This window comes from Magnolia sinica, chromosome 15 (assembly GCF_029962835.1).
Source record: "Magnolia sinica isolate HGM2019 chromosome 15, MsV1, whole genome shotgun sequence".
Taxonomy (NCBI): domain Eukaryota; kingdom Viridiplantae; phylum Streptophyta; class Magnoliopsida; order Magnoliales; family Magnoliaceae; genus Magnolia; species Magnolia sinica.
The window spans coordinates 13,192,146-13,215,332 of record NC_080587.1 but is presented as its reverse complement, the minus strand read 5'-3'; the positions used below and the strand labels follow the sequence as shown (position 1 = coordinate 13,215,332).

The following is a 23,187-nucleotide window of genomic DNA, read 5'->3' as shown; positions in this document are numbered from 1 at the left end:
CTGCACAGGATTACACATCCAATGATCGGTGTAGATCTCTTCGTACACATCACGGTGGTCCTTGTGCAAACATAAAAGTGGACCTCTTGGACGGTTGGTTTCCAGACATGTCGGACGCTCCCGAGATTGGTGGGAGAGTGGATCAGTGTTACTTAGGGCCTGTTTGGCCAGACCGATCCCACGGTATTAGGTGGGATGGGATTCAAAAAACATCATTATTACCCGTGGCAGGGACTGTTCCCTGTTACCGTGGGATTGAAAGGATATACCCACCATCATTTGAAACTATTGACAATAACACACGTGTTATATCTAAACTGTTCATTTGTTTTGTAACCTCATTTTATAGCATGGGCCTAAAAATGAAGTAGATCCAAAACTTATGTGGTCCCAAAGAAGTTTTCAACAGTAAGTATTCAATTCTCATTGCTTTCAATGGTGGGGTCCACTTGAGCTTTAGATCTATCTGGATTTTTGGCTCATGCTCTAAAATGATCTCAAAAAATGTGTGGACGGTGTGGATATAGTCCACACATCATGGTGGGACCTACACAACTTGCTAACATTGAGTGATATTAGCACGGGACCCGATACGATTCCATCCAGCCAACTTCCAAGCTTTTCCACTCTTCCCAAACATGGAGAATTGGCACAGGACCGGATGCAATTCCATCCCACCTAAGACCATCTAATCCAGCCAGCCAAACAGGCCCACCTTCATGTATGCTCTGTATATCCATGCCATCCATCAGTTTTTATACATCATTCCAGTATATCGTTCCAAAAATAAAGTAGGTCCAAATTTTAAGTGGACCACACCACAGGAAAAAAGTAGACATTGAATACCCACCATTAAAAACTTCTCAGGGCCGCCTATGGTAATGTTTTTTAGCCATCCAAGCTGTTGATAAGGTCACGCATGACATGGATAATGTGAAAACACAAATATCAGCTTCATCTAAAACTTTTATGGCCCTAAGAAGTTTATAATAGTCAATCACCACTATCTACAGTAGTGTTGTCCACAACATTTTATGTGTAGATATGATGCCAGCATTACTAGGATTAATTACTACCTTAAATTAAGCTACCCCGCTAGCATTGGACGCAAATTACTACTGAAGTGATGTCCCTACGTTCTGTGAGCCCAATCATGATGTATCTGTTTTATCCACACCGTCCATCCATTTGGAGAGATCATTTTATCACACGAGACAAAAAATAAGGCAGACCCAAAGATCTAGTGGACCCACCATATAAAAATGTAGGGATTGAATACCTACCCGTAAAAACATCTTGAGGCCAATGGAAGTTTTCGATCAAGCTGATATTTGTGTTTTCCCTTATTGCATGTTTTTGTTAACTTATAAACAGGCTGGATCTCAAATAGGCATCATGGTGAGCCCCATGAAGGTTTCAACAGTGGGCGTCATTGTCCCCACTGTTTTCTTTGGTGGGGTTCACTTGAGCTTTGGATCTACCTCATCATTCAGCTCATGCCCTAAAATTATCTCTCCAAATGAATGAACAGTACAGATACAACACATGTATCAAGGTGGGGCCCACAGAACGTGGTGATATCACTTCATTAGCTTCAGTAGCTAATCCACGACCGCCAGCATTATGAGCACTAACCACGACTGCCAGCATTATGAGCATTAACTGCCACACCTTAAATTACGCCTGATATTAGTGTTTCGGGTGTTTTGGAAACAGGTATTGCATGGACTCCCGCTCCTGATTTTTTATTTTTTTTTTATTTTTTTTTGGCCACTCTGATATGTGTGTGAGATCCACCCTGACCATTAGATGTGTAATCAAGTAATAAACTTACAGACAATAAATCAGGCTAACCCCTCATTCAGATGGGCCACACCAATGAGAATGATTAGGAGAGAGACATCCACCCTTAATTTTTACAGGGGCCATCATGATGAAACTGTGAAATCTATTCCAACCATTAGATGTCACATCAAAAGTAAGCCTATAACCCAAAAATCAAGTTCATATATGATTCATATAAGCCACACTATGGGAAAGTACTGTTTGGAGGGTAAACCTTTCCATGTATACTAATTTCAATGGTGTGGTCCTCTTGAACTACGGATAGAGATAAATTTTGATTTAAGGTGGAGTGACTTACGTGATGGTTGGGGTTGATTTTACATTAACACTATGATGGCACCCACCCAAGCCGTGGTCACTTTTCTAATGCTAAAATCAAATTAGTGTGCGGTGAAAGCATTAATTAGATTAATTAAGAAGAAAGTTTTCATTAAATGCATGGCTAGTTGGACGAAAATGTAATGTCCAACTAGTTGTGTGTGAGCATTACTCGTGTGTGTGTGTGTGTGTGTGTGTGTGTGTGTGAGGTCGAGCTGTGTGGGCCCCACCGTGATGTATGTTGAACATCTACCCCATCAGTCAGATGCATCAGTCCATGGTAGGCCATGGACTTAAAAATCAAGTCAATCCATGACTTGGGTGGGCCACACCACTTACAAAAGTTGAGAGGGGTTATCCTCCCATTAAAACATTCATAATCATTTATTGGGCCCACCGAGATGTGGTTGACAGATCCAGCCCATTAATTGTGTGTGTCCCACTTGGATGATGGGTCAAACCAAATTTCAGTCACATCCAAAACTCAAGTGGGCCCCACCAAGTGCTTTTATATGTTTTAGGCATATCTTCACATAATTTTAGATGGCATGGCCCACCTAAGTTTCCTATGCAGCTGATTTTTGGAATATCCTATAACCTAAAGGGGACCCATCAAATGCAAGGTGTTGATGTTCGACATACTTCCTATGAGGTCGACCTTATAGTACCATTTCCCTATATATACATACTTCCCATGAGGTCGACCTTATAGTACCATTTCCATATATATATAGGTACTATGAGGTCGAGCCGTGTGGGCCCCACCGTGATGTGTGTCGAACATCTACCCCATCGGTCAGATGCACCATTCCATGTTGGGCCTCAGGCTTAAAATTCAAGCCAATCCGTGACTTGCGTGGGCCACACCATATACAAAAGTTGAGAGCGGTTATCCTTCCATTAAAACATTCATAATCATTTGTTGGGCCCACGGACATGTGGTTCGCAAATCAAGCCCATCCATTATATGTGTCCCACTTGGATGAGGGGTCAGACCAAGTTTCAGATGCATCCAAATTTTAGTTGGGCCCCACAAAGTGCTTTTATATGTTTTAGGCATGTCTTCACATGATTTTAGATGGTATGGCCCATCTGAGTTCCATCCCGAAGTTGCACGGTGTTGATGGCTGGGGCCTACATAGCTTTCATGGGAGCTCTATCTCTATATATATAATTTACCGTGAGGTCGAGCCGTGTGGGCCCCACCATGATGCATGTCAACTATCAACACCGTGCATTTGATGGGTGGGATATCCCAAAAATCATACGACATGCCTAAAATACATAAAAGCACTTGGTGGGGCCCACCGAGATGTGATTGTTCGGAACCCTCATCCAAGTGGGACACACAGTGGATGACCACATCACCTGGGCCCAAAAATGATTATGAATGTTTTAATGGTTCACATGTATGTGGTGTGGCCCACACAAGTCACTGATTGACTAGATTACGATGCATCTGACCGATGGGGTAGATGTTCGAAACACATCATGGTGGGGATATATATATATATATATATATATATATATAAACTTGCCTTGTTCTTTCTCTAGGGTTATGAATTAGCTTGGTTGCAATAGGTCAGCAGTCCCAAGCCCTAGCAAATGAGGGATGAGATGTCAGTCGTTGAACTTTTGCCAAGCAATTGTAAAAACTTATAACGGAAAACGACCGACTCAAACGGCTGGCCCCATTTCAAAAAATCATCGGCACGGATAACACATTTGAACCATTTTGGATTCATCACATGCAAACAAGCCCAAAATACGAACCCCTAACTCATGCCAAATCTCAATATATCATGCATACCAACTTTTCAGAATGCATCCACATAGAACTCACTCAAAATGTAATAAATCTTCATTGGGAGGACTAAACATTTTCCAATCTTTATATAGAGACATTCTTTTCTCAACAAGCCACCATGAATGTTCTTGTCCATATTTTGGCAATAACATACATGCACTTACACCCCGGGCCGTGCGTGGAACATCGAAGTCGTGCATCAGGTGACCCCACTGTATACAATCTGATGTGAAAGATAGGGTGGCTGACTCATCAGCTGGGCCACAGGCACTCACAGTAATCATGGATGGCTTAAAGAAAATTTGCCAGTGGCTCCCATTCAAGGTACACTTGCGGCCTTTTTTTTAAGGATCAGATGAAAATTTTCTTAAGAAAATACATCAACTTACAACAAGGGAGAAAATCTCCAATAGAAAGCGTTCCGAGACGAGATCCCATCCTTGCCATTCCATCCGTTGCATCCTTCCCTTCAAAGTCTGGATGAATATCCTTATGTGGAGGAAGCCCAATTGATGAAACTAGAAAAAGCACCCAATTAATCAGATCCAGGCTGTAATTTTTGAACCATGATATATAGATTGGGGCCCACCAGACGCGGCTAGGATGTCCCCACACATGGGCCAAGTTAGCATGTGCAGCCATGTATAGAGGTGTGTATGGACAGCTACATACTGGTTCAGCTAAAACCTTTAATGTTACTATGGACTGGTCTCAATATCAAGAGGCTCTTCTACCTAAAGGAACATTTCCCGGCCCGTTTTCACCAATAATCCCCACACGAGAAAACCTACGAAATGGTGAAACCAGTAACTATCCCGCATTATAAATTCTCTACCGGCAACCTTCGATATGAACTTGGTCGCTGAGTGGCAGTCCCCGCACACTCTCAAGTTCTTGATGATCCTCAGAGGCGTCCCACTCGGAGTACTGATCAGCCCAAATGCGGCAGCCAGCTTCTAGCTGTGTCCACAAAGGCTATATATATTCCTTTTTGTCTTCTTCCACATAATGCAGCAAGTAATTCGTATCAGGCACATACCCATTCTCCTTGATTTCTGAGTACAAGCTTTCCATGCATTTTCTCCGATATCTTGTCCATCAGTGGGTGGGACGTGCCTCCTACAATGAGGCTATGGACTTGACATTTCACCTCAATCCAACTGCAGCCTGGAGGCTTCGTGACCCCACGCTCTGTCATCAAACTCCTTGTCTTGGCTGCATCTTCCCACCGTCCCGTCGCTGAATATATGTTAGCTAAGAGTATGTAATTCCCAGAGTTGTTGGGCTCAAGCTCAAAGAGATATTGAGCGGTGTATTTAGCGAGGTCAACGTTGCAATGGATCCTACAAGCGCCTAATAAAGACCCCCACATGGCGCGTAATGATTTGGTCAAGGCTGAATCGCAACAAATCGCTCGATTCAACGGTGGATTGCATATGATAATCCCGGATCAGGTCCAAATGAAACCTGTTTGGACGATAAATGATACAATCAAGTTGGCTAATCGACCAAAATCACAGCTTGAAGGCCCCAGCCCACGGACCTATCCTACCACTAGAGTCGTTGCGGCAAGTACATCTCAAGGAGCTTCACAGCCCAAAGGGAAAGACCTTGTGGGAGCACACACTCAACCTCCTACACCCGCGAACTGAGACCAGGGAAGTGAAAAAACAAGGCCCCAAATGGGCATAACAACTACTGTTGGTCCAAACAGGATCCTAAACCCTTATAATCAGTCAAGGCCTGACCATATCTATCGTTGTGGCCAACCGGGTCATGTATCAAATACTTATCCCTATCGACAAGTGGAGAACCTCGTCATCAATGATAGTAGTGCTGAGAACATCGATGATGACCCAGGTGTTGAGGAACTAAAGCACGCCACGAAAGACGAGGCAGATGAGACAGGTTGGGTTCAACAAGATCATGGTGAGTCACTCATTGTGACTGTGAGGCGACTATTATATGCGCTGAGGAAAGAAGTACACCCATTATGACATAACATCTTCCGAACTAAGTATACCATGAATCAAAAAGTTTGTGACATAATCATCGACAGTGGGAGCAGTGAGAACATCGTTTCCAGGGTCATGGTGGAAAATTTGTAATTAAAAAAAATATCGTCATCCATCCCCATATACGATCAGTTAGATTAAGAAAGTTAACGAGACAATGGTAAGTCTTGTAAGGACAAAGTAGTATGTAAAGTAGTTGATGTAGAGGTATGTCACATGCTACTTAGTTGACTTTGGCAAGCCGATCGTGACATCACTCATAAAGGGCAAGATAATGTATATATTTTCATTAAAGACGACTTAAAAATCATATTAGCCCTTATGGATCCAGAGGAGCCACCCGAAACTTATAAATTGGAGAGTCGTTTTCTCTTAACTATATGGGACTTTGTGTAGGAACCTAAAGAAATAAGACAAGTCTATGCATTAATTGTAAAGGGGAAGGAACTCGAACCCACCAACATTTATGAGAAAATAAACCCCTTGTTGCATAAGTTCAAAGAAATTTAGTCCGATGAACATCCCGATAGATTACCTCCCATGTAAGATATTCAGTACCATATCGACCTTGTCCCCGGGTCCATCTTACCCAATTGTTCTCACTATCGGATGAGTTCGACGGAGTGTGATATTATGTAGGAACAAGTGGAGGAACTGATCTGTAAGGGATTTATCCGAGAAAGCATGACCCCATGCGTCGTACCTACTCTATTAACTCCTAAGAAATATGGGAGTTGGCGCATGTGAGTTGACAGCCGGGCCATCAACAAAATCGTCATAAAATACAGGTTTTTCATACCACGCTTGGGCGATATGTTAGACATGTTTAAGGGCGCAAAACTATTATCTAAATTAGATCTAAGGATCGGCTACCATCATATTCAAATATGGTCAGGTGATGAGTGGAAGAAAGCCTTTAAAATCAATAAAGGGTTGTATGAATGGATGGTCATGCCCTTCGGTCTTTCAAACATACTTAGTACATTCATGAGGTTAATGAATCAAGTTCTAAAATAATTCATTGAATGGTTTGTCATGGTCTACTTTGATGACATCTTGATATACAGTCAAGAAAAAGCAAGCCATATGGAGTACCTCAGGTAGGTCCTTCAAGTGCTCACTGAAAGCAAGTTGTATCTCAAATTTAAAAAGTGTAACTTTTTGACATCTACGAGCATTCAAGTGGATGAAGAAAAAGTGAAATCCATCAGGAAATGGCCGGTTCCAACAAACATCTATGAGGTACGAAGATTTCATGGATTGACGACATTCTATCGTCAGTTCGTGACGAATTTTAGCACCATTCGATCTTTGATTATAGACTGCATGAAGAAGGGACAATTTTAATGGACTGATGAAGCCGACAGGAGCTTTGCCAAAATTAAACACCTGTTATCTACAACTTCGGTTCTTGTACTTCCCAACTTCGACAAACTATTCGAAGTTGAATGTGATGCGTCATATGTTGGGATTGGGGGAATCTTATCTTAAGAAGGTCGGTTGGTAGCCTTTTATAGTGAAAATTTTAGCGATACATGCAAAAAGTGGTTGACATATAAGCTCAAATTGTACGCATTATTTGATTCAAAGGGAGTTCATTCTTTACATAGACCATCAAGCTCTCAAATTCATTAATAACCAAGCTAACATGAATCGTATACATGCTAGGTGGGTTTCGTTTTTGCAAGAATTCACGTTTTTCAGGATAATTTCAAGAATATGTTTGTTTTTAGGACAATTTCAGAATTCATTTTCTTCACTTCAAATCTTTGATTCTCTTCATTCCTCACTTGGTTTTCTTAGATCTTGGGAATGTGAAATCTTCATTAATAACTTTCAAATCTCCAAATCTTCATTTAGTAATCTTTTAAGCATAAATCTTTCTTTTGGCATCAATTTCACCTTAAGCTCTCGAAATCACCTCGCACATGAAAACATAAATAATTAAATCGATTAAGCACTATCATGTTTATAAAACCAAGGTATAAATAGGGGTAAATATGCAATATTTCACACTCAACAATAGCACATTTCGGTTCATGAGATACGTGCATTTTAAGTTCTGACGGTCCAAATCATCTTCATCTATGATGGGGCCTTTTCTGATCCATCTTAGCCATGAAAGTGTCTGCGACCTGCTCTACATCACTCTCAGTACTGGCCTGAAGGCCTCTGCCGACACTCCCCTCTAAGGCTTACTCGGAATCCTCAATGCCTCCGAAGGCAAACTTCCCCTTTATAGGCATGCAGAGAGGGTAGGTTCGAAGCTCACGCTAGTTTGAATGCAAGATTAGGTTCATGTGAACCATGCCATCATATGGGTCATAGATGGGCATGAATGATGGCACGAATGATGATATGGATGATGGCATGGTTACCAACGAACACAACCTCAAGTGGGATGTGGATTGTGTCCTACCCCCGCCCGTCTCTAGCCTTGAATGGGCAGTTTTGTGGGTCGGCCCACCGTGATGTATCTGTTTATCCAAGCCGTCCATCCATTTTTTTCAGATCATTTTAGGGCATGACCACAAAAACTAAGCAGATCGAACACTCAAATGGACTTACATTCAATGCAACCAAGCTAATTATTTGGTGTGGTCCACTTGAGCGTTTGATCTGCCTCATTTTTATACTCATGCCCTAAAATGATCTGAAAAAAGGGATGGACGACTTGGATAAACAAATACCACACGGTGGGCTGGCCCACAGAAGTACCCGTTCAGGGCTAGAGACAGGCGGGGGTAGGACACAATCCGCGTCCCCGCAGGTGCTCAGGTGAGGCCGAGCGCGGATTAGGCACTACCCCCGCCTCTTTCTAGATCGGGACAGGTAGAGGCTCCGGGCACCACTAAGGGGCCACTGTGATGTATGAATTTTATTCACACTGTCCATCCATTTTTGTCATATAATTATAAAATATTTATAATAAAAATAAAAAATAAATTTTTTTTTTTATTTTAAAAAAAGGCAGATTCAAAGCTCAAATGGACCACACAGTGGGGATTAAATTCCTACCATTGAAAAATCCTCAAGGACTACAGAAGTTTTGGATCAAGATGATATTTGGTTTTTCACTTCATACATGTGTATATGACCATATCAACAGGTCGGATGAAAAATAAACGACACGGTGGACCCTAATAAGGTTTCAATGGTGGGCGTCCTTAGCACTATTTCTTCCTGTGGTGTGGTCCACTTGAACATTGGATATATCGTATTTTCGGTCCAATGTTTTAAAGTCATATTTAAAAAATAGATGAACGGTGTGGATAAAAGTCATACATTACGGTGGCCCCGGAGCCTCGCCTGTCCCGAGCTCGAACAGGCAGGGGTAGTACCTAATCCGTGCCCGGTGAGGCCGTTTGAGCTGAGCTGATGTGTCAGCAAGTGATTAGCGAACATACCGTCGGAGAATTGCCATTTTTATATTGAAACGCCTGTGACTCATCCTGATATTGTCGGAACAGAATCCGCAATGGCTGAAGCACTGCCGTTTTTACACTGAAACGGCCGTGACTCTTTGGGTAAAGACGGTGGCAATTCCACCGTTTTTATGTGTAAATTGAGGTACACTCAATTTAGTGCAACCTCGGTGTGAATGGGGTGTCTACAACCATTGAAATTTTCTTTTCGTGGTCCATACTCGGCACATGCACAGCTGGACGGTTCTGATGAAGGGGCCATCTTCACATTAGATACCCCCATGTGCTGCATGAAAATAATGTACTCATAACAAATAGCAATGGGGAGTTTTTTCATACATTGGCGGAGTATGATGTTTCATATGCATGCACTCCAATTTTGTATACAGGTCGTAGATATAACTAAAGCTAAACTGTCCAAATCGTGGCCCAATGACTATATGTTATAGATCCAAAATCAGATTGTTTTGATAATCCTAACGTCTTACGGATGGACACTTTAAAATTTTAAAAAAATAATAAAATAAAATAAAAAAATCGGACCATTGATTGGATGTCCACTTATTGGGATAGTCAGATCATGCAGTGTGAAATTCAGTTTATGCATCCACCTAAAGTGGGTCCCACAAAATAAAGGGTATTTATGATAATATATTGTAATCCAATAATTTGAATACAATAATGGAGTGAGGTTGGGAGATTGTCTAACCTGAATTTCTTTATAAATAGCTCAGCCACAAGCCCCTTTTTCATCTCACAGACCCCCTCTCTCTCTCTCTCTCTCTCTCTCTCTCTCTCTCTCTCTCTCTCTCTCTCTCTCTCTCTCTCTCTCTCGCTAAAATGGCCACTTGCCTTGTGTCCTCTAACGAGGGAACGTAAGCCCATCCCCCTTCCTCTCATATTCCTCCCTCCCCGCGCGCCCCCCCTCTCTCTCTCTCACACGCACACACATTCCACCTAGCTATCTGTGTAACATGTATATGTATGTATGTATCTATGCATTCACGTAGTTTCTCTCTCTCTCTCTCTCTCTCTCTCTCTCTCTCTCTCTCTCTCACACACACACACACACACATTCCACCTTGCTATCTATGTATGTATCATGTATGTATCTATGTATCTATGCATTCATGTACTCTCTCTCTCTCTCTCTCTCTCTCTCTCTCTCTCTCTCTCTCTCTCTCTCTCTCTCTATTTTTCTCTTGTAGGTTGTGAATCATTCTCGGTTAGTCTACATAAATTCTCCTACATTATCTAAATTTCGGAAAGACTAATACACAATATTGTGTTATTGATACATTCACTACAGATTGCTCCATTAATGTGGTCGCTTTCTAACCCATAACTGTTCACAACTAACTTGTGTGTGGCCCACCAACTTACTGGCTTTACACGCACTGAAGAATCACCTACACTGAAAACACTCAGTGCAGGAGGTTTCACCATGTCCTTCCCCATATTCATGGATATAAAGTAATTTTGAGAAAGAAAAAAAATAGCTTACACCAATGTGTGTAACATACAACATTATAAAACATGATAGGAAAATCTTAGGGCATTGAGGTGGCTCGAAAATAATATTTCATGTCATTTATAGAAACTTAGGAGATTTGCTAATGCTTAAGTCATGTCTTCGAGATACAAATGTGGATTATTTATTATTGTATTTGAGTCTCAAAAGACAGCACACATCATTGTCTAGGAGTGTTCACATCCATCAAAATGGACGGCAATACAACCTTCCATTTAGTGATGTACAGTCAATCTATCAAGTGTCTATGACATCCAAGCCGTTGAAAAGGTTGACTCCGACTTTGAGATCATTGGGTACAAAAATAGAGATAATCCATTCATCAGCTGGGCCACACATATACCTTGAGTCAATTCATTGGTGGTGTACCGTTCTCCACGGTCTTCCATGTGGGGCTAACCTTTCTGACGACTCAGATGTCTAGACATGATAGGTTAATTTCTTATATGAAACTCAATAGATGGTAACTTTGTGGTCCACTCAGATGCATGTGATCATACCTCATGAAAGAATTTTAAAATTGGAACTGAAATATACTTATTTTATATTATCTTTAAATTTTAATCATTTAGAAAACCATTTTTTATGGCTTAGTAAAGATAACAAGATTATTAGGGTTTTACTCTTGCCAATATTTAATCATTGGATAAAACATTTTTATGTGTTTATTTTTATTTATTTCTTTTTATGGATTTTGATTGATAGAATCAACGCGATGGTGGCAATAACAAGTGAAAATGAATGTGCGGCTGAGATCCTGCACGATGTTGCTGAGATTGTTATGGTTCGCCACGGAGAGACCACATGGAATGCCTCAGGAAGAATTCAGGTAATGCACAACATAAGTCATTTGCACCCTAATACAATAAAAAACAAGGTGCATTGGGCATGGGACAGTGCAAGCATCAATCTAGATTGTCCATTGAGGGCCCCACTATTAATTGGCCAGCATGTGTGCGTGTGCGTGTGTGTGTGTGTGTATATATATATAGACACACACACCTACATACATGTATGAAAAGCCAATTCTCCATCTTCATAAGAACATTCACAGCGCAAGCAATGCGGGCAATCATTTCATCATTTCATATATATATATATATATATATATATATATATATATATAAGCTTTTAAATGACGTGTAATGGTCTACCATCAAAATTAATGTGCACCATACAAAATATATTTTATGGTCTATTCTTTTCAACATTTTGATTATTATTTTTCTTCTGATTTTGAAGGGCCAGCTCGAATCGGAGCTAAACGAAGTGGGATGGAAGCAGGCGGCCGCAGTTAAGATCTAAAATCCTGTTATTCTAGAACTTCCCCACATGCATTCTGAAAAAGAAATGAACAAAAGAAAGAAAGAAAAAAAAAAACATGCATTTCCCATTAAAAGGAGTTACAAATATATATTTTTTTTCCTACCATGTACATAGTAGGCCATATGTGTAATAGTACACTTTTCGATATGTGGAGCAATTTCCATTCTTTCTGCATCATTCAAATTTTTTACTCATCCAGATCTTTCTCTTCTCTACTTATCTTGATGATATTTTACCGGTCGTATGTAGATAGCAGAGAGATTGGGGAAGGAATCAAAGCCGACGGCCGTGTACTCATCCGAGCTCAAGCGTGCAAAAAACACGGCGGAGATGATCGCGAAGAATTGCCACATCCATGAGGTGTGTTTGAATTTTCATTTATTTATCTTATTTATTCCTTTTCTTGAAAATGATTAATTTTTCTCCATATACTGTCCTATTAACAATTTAATCACTTCATGAAATTCTCAATATTATTATTCAATTAGTGGGCAGTCTGGCAGATGGGCCATAACCCAATTACAATGATTTAATGATCTGAACCATCCAATTTTCTAACATTCGGCTGTTGGGTGTGGAATGTTGCTCATTCATTTAGCCATCCACTTACTGACCATTGATCAGATGGGGCCCATAGTTCAATGGTCTACATTTTGAGGATATCTAACACATGTATGGTGAATCACCAAAAACGTGTGCCCCTCTTTAACATGACCCATCATTTTTTATTATTCTTTTGTTATTTATTTTTTATTTTTTAAATTTTAATTTTTTTTTTTTTAAACAGGTGATTGAAATACCTGAATTGAAGGAGAGGCATGTGGGGAGCTTGCAAGGTTTGGTTTGGGGTGAGATTGAAGAGAAGGAACCTGAGGCCTACCATGCTTTTTTCTCATCCCAAAATGACCTAGAAATCCCAGTAAGTTATTTTTTTTTAATGATAGAATATAAATAACATTTTCCTAATCAAATCGATTCAAATTTTGAGTGAGTCGTTACCAAATTGAATTTTTTCTCAATTCTTACTGAAATCTGATTGAGTCAAGTCGACTCGAGTTTTTAAACTATGGTGACAACCATGGGCGTAGTTATCTTCACATCTATAAATTTTTAAACATAGCTATGAAATGAAAGCATAAGTCATGTTGAAGACATTTTATTGATTTTGTCAAAACCATAGTATAAAAAATCGAAAAAAACCTAGCTCAACTTAGTCTAATTGATTTGACTCGGCTAGATTTTATCAAGACTAAAGAAAAACTAAATTTGGTTTGAGATTTTTTTTTTTTTTTTTATAAGATAAAAGTATAAATAGGACTGGCTCAACTCAACTCAGCTCGCCAAGAAGATAATATTTACATATTATTATATTAAAAATATTAAATTTTAGAATAAAAAATATAAAAATGTGGTCTTAGTTACTCGACTCGACAAACATTCGAGTCGGTCAAGTTGTTGAATTCTTAAGCTATGAAGGAATGCTACGTTTTGAGTGAGACAATACGAAAAATTTATATATGATTTTTGGAATATTTCTTGTTTGTTTATTTATTTATTGATATATCTGATCTGATGAAGGGTGGCGGAGAGAGCTTCAATCAGCTTTGTGAGAGGTCTGTGGGTGCTCTTGAGGAACTTGCCTCTAGACACAAAGGTTCTCTCTCTCTCTCTCTCTCTCTCTCTCTCTCTCTCTCTCTCTCTCTCTCTCTCTCGGCTTGGGCCTAGAAATTCCTTCAAAGGTCCACTACATATGGGCTTGGGCCTGAAATTCTCTTTTATATAAACAGGCCGATTTCAGGCCCATATTTGACATGGCACATGTCAACTCCCAACTCGAGCCCATAAAAGTGGAGCCCACTTATGAATCATGGGTGAACCTGGTCTTTGATTTCAGACCAAGTAAAAATCATTAAATAAGTGGTAGCTTGGTTGGGGCCCAGTATCATCGAGATGGAGAAAGCCTGCATGGCCACAGAGGGCTCGCAATGGGCTACGCCCAGGCATAATAAAAACGAGATTTCCTCCCAGCCCGAGCACTCGAAAATCCTCATATCCATGCCCCATCGTTCCTGCCCATGTGAGATCCAACAGTTGTTATAGTTGCATTTGAAAAGTATCCATAAGCTGTACGTCTTTCATAAATTCTCATTTTTTACTCTCTTCATGGGCCCATCCCACCTCATCGCAGGCGAACGTGTCATCGTGGTCACTCACGGGGGTGTACTGAGAGCAATCTACATGTCGCTCACCCGTGAACCAACCGCGGGCAAGGTGTTGAATGCATCAATCAATGTCCTCCATCTCTCAGAGAAGAAGTGGGCCTTCAAGTCATGGAGCGACGTGGCCCACCTCAACGAAGTGGGCTTCCTCCAGCGCGGGTTCAACGGTGACACTTTGCCGCAACCATAAGTGCGACTGCATAAGCTAGAAATTTACTTATTATGGTGTATTGTTTGTAATTTGTTAATGACCATGGAGTTGTGGTCATCGTCTTTGTCTTCCTCTTCGGGCCGCATATCTACCATGCTGTGTTTGTTCTATGGCCCATTTGTTGTGCGAGTGGTTTGTGTGAGATCATGTATGTTTATGAGCTATTACTATTATTATTATTATTATTATTACCGACGCTTCCTTGATTTCTTCTTTATTTTTTCTCTCTTTTTAGTTACGGTGAAATACATCATTAGCTGATAAAATGCATGGTGTGGATGGTATGATCATCATCGATCTAGATGATCCATAAGGAGTCCATTGCTCCGATGCAACAACCCAAAACATCCCACAGATGATCTTTTGGCCAATGAATGTGGACAGTTGAGATCAGATAATATTGGCCCATTGCAAAATTCTGGCTATATGTTATTCCTCTAGTATCATTTGCCTCGGTAAATATCTATCCGATAATGCTCGGAAGCATAGTGCATTAGGACAAGATAGCTCAGGTGGCTGAGATCCACGCCCTTCATTAGTATGTCCTCACTACTCAGATGTCCTGGCCCCAAATTCAGGCTAATCCACTCATCGGATGGTCCATATGTACAGACGGTTAGAAAACGGCAAAAAGATGGGCATAGGTTATACTCGTTGGGTTGCCTGATGATTAGTGGGCCTGATTGATTTTGGGTTAGGCAATCTCGATTGCGGGCTGTGCCTGGCCGCCTGGATCGTGGACCTGAGTGACACAATTACCCATGCTATTAGAGCTGTATACTGAGTCGAGTTAGCTCGGTCAGCTTGCTCGACTCGCCTCATCTTGAAACTAGATTCAGATCGAGTTGAGCTGGTTTTTTAAACTTGAAAAATTTTTAGTCGAGTTCAAGCTTGCCAAAGCTCGATTCGACTCGACACGACTCAGCTGGAAGCCCTACTCGAATCAGCTCAGTGACCCAGTCATTTAGATCTTAATACTACTCAAGTGTCTTGATGAAATGCCTCAACAAAGTGTTGTCTCTTGGAGTACCCTTATATAAGGGTATTCTTGAAATAGGTATTTGGGGGGAAATTGAATAAACAAATCCTAAAAAAAAAAAAAAAAATTTACATCATAGGATTGCCCTCATAGTCATATGTTGATCTTGATGCTTCGAGCCAAGTGTTCAATGAAATTCCAACAAAACGTCTTTACTAATTCGCATTTGAAGTGTGGAAAATTGAAGATACAATGTATGTATTTTAGAAAATGTCACATAGGCTCAAACTTAGCTCAACTTGGCCCGAGCTGTTGACCGAACCGAACCGAGCCAAGCTGGCCAGTCAGGCTCGAGGACCAAACCTAGCCAAGTTGGAGATGGGGTTGGCTGCTGGCCGAAGCTCAACTTGGTTCAACTTATGTACAACTCTACACAATGCATTTTGTAATCAAAATCAGAGGGATCTCCAAGCAATAGACATGCATCCTTGGAGGATGACTGGACTGATCCAACGGTAGAGGACATTGTTAGACGGCCCGCTGCTATGATAGCTTTCTTTAGGACGATTGACGCCTCCACTTGGGAACTCAATGGTTCGACGATCAACGAAGTTCGCCCACCAGTAAGCTGACCAGAAATGGTAGCCTGCTCCACAGTTTTTCAGAGAGAAGTTAATCGGTGAGCCATTGATTATTCAGGACACAAATGGCTAAGATTGAAAGCATGGATGAGCCATCAATCACTCAGGACATGAACAGCTAAGATTGAAAGGATGGAAATTCTAAGGGAGGGACTGCCAATCAATCCCAACCCTAAAAGGGGTGATGTAAAATAAAGTCAGTCATTGAACTTTCGCCTAGCAATCATAAAAATCTTATAAAGCTTACCAAAAGTTCAAATCCTATAAAACTTACTAAAAGTTCGGACCTGTTTGGATGCCACTTAAAAACTGAGTACATCTCATTTTAGTAAATCGGCATTATGTATCAGAGATTGTGATTGTTGGTCATCAAGATTATTTTCAATCAAAAAGAAATACAATATCTATGCATAATTAAGACTAATTAAAATGAGTTCAATTTGAGATGCGGCGCCCAAACAGGCACTAGGCACTTAGAATTGGAGGGAAAAATATATGCTGAAATTTTGTTATTCAGAAAGCGAATGGTCCAAGTCAAGCGAAAAATTATATATATATATATTGACTGTTTATTATCTTGACGTAAGCATTGGGACACACACTATGAGGTGGACCTCATGGGAAGCTGTGTGGGCCCCACCGTGATTTGCGTCAAACATCTACCCCATCAATCAGATGCACCATTCTATGGTGGGCCACAGGCTTAAAAATCAAGTCAATCTATGACTTGGGTGAGCCACACCACATACAAAAGTTGAGAGGGGTTACCCTCCCATTAAAACATTCATAATCATTTATTGGGCCCACCAAGATGTGGTTCACAAATCCAGCCCATTAATTGTGTGTGTCCCACTTGGATGAGGGGACAGACCAAGTTTCAGCCACATCCAAAACTCAGGTGGGCCCCACCAAGTGCTTTTATATGCTTTAGGCATATCTTACATAGCTTTAGATGGTACACCTAAGTTTCTTATACGGCTGACTTTTGGGATATCCCATAACCTAAAGGGGACCCATAAAATGCAAGGCGTTGATGTTTCTACACACAGCTCGACCTCATGGGAACTTCCCATGAGGTCCACCTTATAGTACCATTTCCACATATAATATATATATATATATATATATATATATATATATATATGTGTGTGTGTGTGTGTGTGTGGGGAATGGGTACTATGCGCTCTACCTCACTATTAGCTCCCATGAGGTCAAGCTGTGTGGGCCCCACTGTGATGCGTGTCGACCATCAACACCATGCATTTGATGGGTACCCTCTAAATTATGGGATATCCCAAAAGTCAACCGTATACAGAACTCAGGTGGGCCATACCATCTAAAATCATGTGAAACACTGTTAAAACATATAAAAGCACTTGGTGGGGCCCACCTGAGTTTTGAATGCTGCTGAAACTTGGTTTGAACCCTCATGCAAGTGGGACACACATAATGGATGGGCTGGATTTGCAAACCACATCTCTGTGGGCCCAAAAAACTGATTATGAATGTTTTAATGGTGCACGGCCCCTCCCCACTTCTGTATGTGGTGTGGCCCACAAAAGTCACGGATTGAATTGATTTTTGAGACCTAGCGGCCCACGATGGAATGGTGCATCTGACTGATGGGTTAGATGTTCGAAACACATCACGGTGGGGCCCACACAGCTCGACCTCATGGGACTGCGGTCGAGCGCATAGTACCTTTTCTATATATATATATATATATATATATATATATAAAAGGAAACTTGTCTTGTCCTTTTTCCAGGGTTATGAATTAGCTTGGTTACAATAGATCAGTCGATCCCAAGCCCTAGCGAATGAGGGATGAGATGTCAGTTGTTGAACTTTTACCAAGCAATTGTAAACACTTCGTGAAGGAAAAAGCCGTACTCAAAGTGCTAGCCCCATTTCAAAATATCGCCGGCACGGATAACACATTGAACCATTTCGTATTCATCACATGCAAACAAGCCCTAAATATGAAACCCTAACTCATGCCAAATCTCAATATATCATGCATACCAACTTTTCAGAATGCATCCATATAGAAACTCACTCAAAATGTAATAAATCTTCATTGGGAAGAATTAACATTTTCCAATATATATATAGAGACATTCTTTTCTCAACAAGCCACCATGAATGTTCTTGTCCATATTTTGGCAATAACATACATGCACTTGCACCCCGGCCATGCGTGGAACATCGAAGTCATGCATCAGTTGGCCCCACTGTATACAATCTGATGTGAAAGATGGGCTGGTTGACTCATCAGCTGGGCCACACACACGGAGAAATCATGGATAACTTGAAGAAAATTTGCCAGTGGCTCACATTCGAGGTGCACTTACAGCCTTTTTTTTAAGGATTAGATGTAAATTTTCTTAAGAAAATACATCAACTTACAACAGGGGAGAAAATCTCCAATAGAAAGCGATCCGAGATGAGATCCCATCCTTGCCATTCCATCTGCTGCATCCTTCCCTTCAAAGTCTCGATGAATGTCCTTCTGTGGAGGAAGCCCAATTTATGACACTAGAAAAAGCACCCAATTAATCAGATCCAGGCTGTAATTTTTGAATCATGATATATAGATTGGGGCCCACCAGACACGCAGCTAGGATGTCCCCACACATGGGCCAAGTTAGCATGTGCAGCCATGTATAGAGGTGTGTATGGACAGCTAGATACTGGTTCAGCTAAAACCTTTAATGTTACCATGGACTGGTCTGATATCAAGAGGTTCTTCTGCCTAAAGGAACATTTCCCAGCCCCGTTTTCACCAATAATCCCCACATGAGCAAACCCCATCGACGAAATGGTGAAACCGGTAACTATCCCGCATTATAATTTCTCTACCGGCAACCTTCGATATGAACTTGGTCGCCGAGTGGCAGTCCCCGCACACTCTCAAGTTCTTGATGATCCTCAGAGGCGTCCCACTCGGAGTACTAATCAGCCCAAACGCAACAGCCAGCTTCTCACTGTGCCCACAAAGACTATATTCCTTCTCATCTTCTTCCACATCCTGCAGCACGTAATTCGTATCAGGCACATACCCAATCTCCTTGATTTCTGAATACAAGCTTTCCATTTTCTCTGATATCTTGTCCATCAGTGGGTGGGATGTGTCTCCTACAATGAAGCTATGGACTCGACATTTCACCTCAATCCAACTGCAGCCGGGAGGCTTCGTGACCCCACGCTCCTTCATCAAACTCCTTGTCTTGGCTGCATCTTCCCACCGTCCCGCCGCCGAGTATATGTTAGCTAAGAGTATGTAATTCCCAGAGTTGTTGGGCTCGAGCTCAAAGAGATATTGAGCAGCGTATTCAGCAAGGTCAACATTGCAATGGATCCTACAAGCGCCTAATAAAGACCCCCACACGGCTGCGTTGGGTTCCATTGGCATCTCTTCAATGAATTCCATGGTTTCGTCAAACTGGCCAGAGCGTGCGAGTAGATCCACCATGCAAGCGTATTGCTCCACGGCAGGGTCCATGCCATATTCCGATTTCATCATCTCGAAATACTTCCACCCTTCATCAATCAATCCCGAATGACTACATGCGGATAAGAGGTTTGTGAATGTGCAATAGTTTGGCTTTAGGCCTGTGACTCTCATGTGACAGAACAGATTCACGGCGTCCATCCCAAACCCATGCATCCCATACCCCGCAATCATCGCATTCCAAGAGACCACGTCCCGCATAGGCATAGTATCAAAAACTCTCCACGCCCGTTGAATCGCTCCACAGCGGCCATACATGTCAATAAGGGCATTTGAGGTGAAGTTGCAAGAATCAAGCCCATGTCTGACGATGTACTGATGGATCTCTTTACCCTGTCGTAGAGCAGCGAGTCTCGCACATGCAGGTAGTGCGGATACAATCGTCACTTCATTGGGCCCCACACTACTCAACTGCATTTCCCTTAGCAAGTTCAAAGCGCTCGCACCGCGTGAGTTCTGAGCACAAGCAGCGATGATTGAATTCCATACAACAACATCTCTGATTGAAAGCTCTTCAAATACGGCACAAGCTGTCTCCAAGCGATCGCATCCAGAATACATTGATATAAGAGCACTCCCCACCCCTGTAGACATTTCTATCTGATTTCTAACAACAAAACCATGGATTTCCTTTCCCGCTCTCAAATTCTTCACCTGGGCACAAGCAGCTAAAGCCCCAGATACCGTAATCGTGTTGGGCTCTGTGCCTGCTCGACGCATCCTGCAAAAGAATTCAAGAGCCGTCTTTCCATCACCATATTGGTTATACCCTGTAATCAGCCCATTCCATGTAACAACGTCAGGCTCTATTCCCTGCAACTCCATCTCTGTGAGTAGTTCAATGGCTTCCTCATGGCACCCTCTCTGTGCATACCCTGCAAGCATTGCATTCCAAGACACCAAATCCTTCTGTCCGATCCTATCAAATTTCCGGCGGGCAACATCCAAATCCTGGCATTTGGCATAAAAATCCACCAACGAATTGCTCACGAGCACATCTGAATCTAATCCATCAGTCTTTACACAGTAGCCATGGATCTCCTTACCATGCAGAACCAACGACAGGCTTGTACATGCCGAAACAACACTAGCGATAGTAATTGAATTCGGCTTCACTCCTTCACTGATCATTTGCCTGAAGACATTCAACGCCTGCGACGAACAACCATTCTGTTCATTCCCCGCAATTAACGCGGTCCATGATATCACATTCGGCTTAAAATCTTCCAAAATACGCATCTGGTGGAAACAATTGGACGCCTCTTTGAACTGCCCATTTTGAGCATACCCTGCTATGATCGAATTCCACGTGACCCGATCAGGCTTAACACCTGCAACCTTCATATCCTCAAAACACTTCAAAGCCCGCTTAAAATCACCCTTCGATGCATAACCCGATATCATCATGTTCCACATCACGACATCCTTATACTCCATTTCCTTGAACAACCGACTCGCAATCTCCATCTTCCCACATTTGATAAACATATCAAGAATAGATTTTTTCACAAATGGGTTCCCCTCGAATCCAATACTCAACATATAATCATAAACATCCTTCCCAATCCTATAATTCTTCAACTCGGAACATGCTTTAAAAACCTTAGGAAATACGAAATGGTCGGGACGAACTCCTTCCCCAATCATCAAATAAAACAACCTAATGGTCTCCTCATAATCACCCAACCTACAATAGAGTCCTATCATCGAAGTCCAGCTGAAAACATTTCGTTCAGGCATTTCATCAAACATGCGGCGCGCATCATCCATGCAATCAAACTTGCAATAAAACTCAAGCAGTTGGCTGCTCAGAAATGCGTCAAATTCTACTCCATAAACGATCAAACGCGCGTGAATTTGAAAACCCAATTTTAAATTTTCAAACTTTCGGCAGTTTTGAAGGATTTGAGCGAAAATATCGGAACATTCAACAGCGTCGCTTAAATTCACGGATTCGAGCAAAGCAACCACTTTGCTCAAAAAACCATTTTCGGGAATTAAATTCGACTCTGAAAAATACCCATTATTCCTTTCATGGGTCTTTGCCGTATTCGGAAAGCTTCCGACACCACCGACGGTTAGTGCCAACGTGCGCCATTTTCTGGTATGAAGAACAGAGGGGGTTTGGGGGCAGCTTACCTTGATGGGTATTTCCAGATTCTGATGGAGAGATGCCGAAGCTGCAGAGATTGCCATTCTAGACTGGCGGGATTATAGATGCATGGGAATTTGAGGTGGATTTTTGCAAATTTGGAGGGTGTTTTGGGCAGAACTCTGGACTGAATTTTGGAAGAGAAATGCAGATGACGCTTCATTTCTTATACAGATATTTCTCAGCGCCTTTTTTTTTTCTTTTTTTCTTTTTTTTCAAAGATGGGATTTTTAGATGAAAAAGGTTTGATACTCTGCAAGATCATGATGATCTGTACACATTCACACTGATGATATACACGTTTCATATAATTATGTGAGAAATGGACCGTCCAAATACTGAACCACTTGAGATGGGCCATGAATCAAAAGTAATTCTGAATGTATGATCCAAATTGGATGATTGGAGGATATTTAACCGATGTTGAAGATGATTGGAAGAATTATGAGGCACCCAGCCCATGGCTCTGTGATCTAGACCGTTAATCTGTGGTGTGGATGTCCTGATAACATCCAAGATATTTTTGGGACCACTACTGTTAGTGGGACCGAGAAGACCGTGGCTAGATCGAGATATGTACCATTAGTATGCTATTCTTATGGCTTTAAATTTGATAAGTGGGCCATGTTTCGATAATCCAGACCGTTAGTATGTTGTTTCCTACCGGGCTCTGATCTAAGCCTTAGGTGAAAATTAGGCCAATCTTCTGATTGGACGGGACCGGAAGCGGATTGCGTACTGAGTAACTCAGTATGCTTAGCGTACTGAGTAAACTCTGTGGAGCCCACCGTCATTCATGCATTGTATCCACTCCGTCCATCTCTTTTACCACATAATTTTAGGCTTTAAACTAAAAATGGATTATATCCAAGCCTCAAGTAGACCACACCACAGAAAACAGTGTGAATTGAACATCTACCGTTGAAAAATTCCTGGGGGCAACCGAAGTTTTAGATCAAGCTGATATTTGTGTTTTCCCATCATCCATGTCTGTCTGATCTTATGAACAGGTTGGATGACAAATAAACATCAAAGGGAGCCTTAGAAAGGTTTCAACGGTGGAAATCAGTACTTATACTTTTTCCTGTGGTATGGTCCACTTGATTTTTGTAAAATGATCTAGAAAAACGAATGGACGGTGTGGATAAACCACATGCATTCACGGTGGGCCCAACAGAGTTTACTCGGTACGCTGATAAGAGCC

At 41.5% G+C, this 23,187-nt stretch overlaps 2 protein-coding genes and 1 pseudogene across 2 annotated transcripts; 1 reads left to right on the top strand and 2 right to left on the bottom strand.

Annotated features, from left to right (window-relative positions):
* Positions 1 to 4,494: 4,494 nt before the first annotated feature.
* Positions 4,495 to 5,342, bottom strand: LOC131226819 (pentatricopeptide repeat-containing protein At1g20230-like; annotated as a pseudogene).
* Positions 5,343 to 10,142: 4,800 nt separating this feature from the next.
* Positions 10,143 to 14,879, top strand: LOC131226604 (metal-independent phosphoserine phosphatase-like). The gene is made up of 7 exons (XM_058222176.1): positions 10,143 to 10,285; positions 11,647 to 11,770; positions 12,184 to 12,234; positions 12,517 to 12,627; positions 13,055 to 13,186; positions 13,846 to 13,921; positions 14,456 to 14,879. Exons 1-7 carry the CDS (start codon positions 10,251 to 10,253, stop codon positions 14,674 to 14,676), a joined length of 750 nt encoding a protein of 249 aa, XP_058078159.1. The 5' UTR covers positions 10,143 to 10,250; the 3' UTR covers positions 14,677 to 14,879.
* Positions 14,880 to 18,365: 3,486 nt separating this feature from the next.
* LOC131226601 (pentatricopeptide repeat-containing protein At1g20230-like) lies at positions 18,366 to 22,189 on the bottom strand. The gene has a single exon (XM_058222173.1). It carries the CDS (start codon positions 22,025 to 22,027, stop codon positions 19,100 to 19,102), a length of 2,928 nt encoding a protein of 975 aa, XP_058078156.1. The 5' UTR covers positions 22,028 to 22,189; the 3' UTR covers positions 18,366 to 19,099.
* Positions 22,190 to 23,187: the final 998 nt, after the last annotated feature.

Bases quoted from the DNA above. Each gene is read 5' to 3' on its own strand.
- LOC131226604 (XM_058222176.1), top strand. From the start codon at position 10,251: ATGGCCACTTGCCTTGTGTCCTCTAACGAGGGAAC. The intron at 10,286-11,646 runs GTAAGCCCATCC...TTTGATTGATAG, and splicing joins GTGTCCTCTAACGAGGGAAC to AATCAACGCGATGGTGGCAA. The intron at 13,922-14,455 runs GTTCTCTCTCTC...ACCTCATCGCAG, and splicing joins ACTTGCCTCTAGACACAAAG to GCGAACGTGTCATCGTGGTC.
- LOC131226601 (XM_058222173.1), bottom strand. From the start codon at position 22,027: ATGGCAATCTCTGCAGCTTCGGCATCTCTCCATCAGAATCTGGAAATA.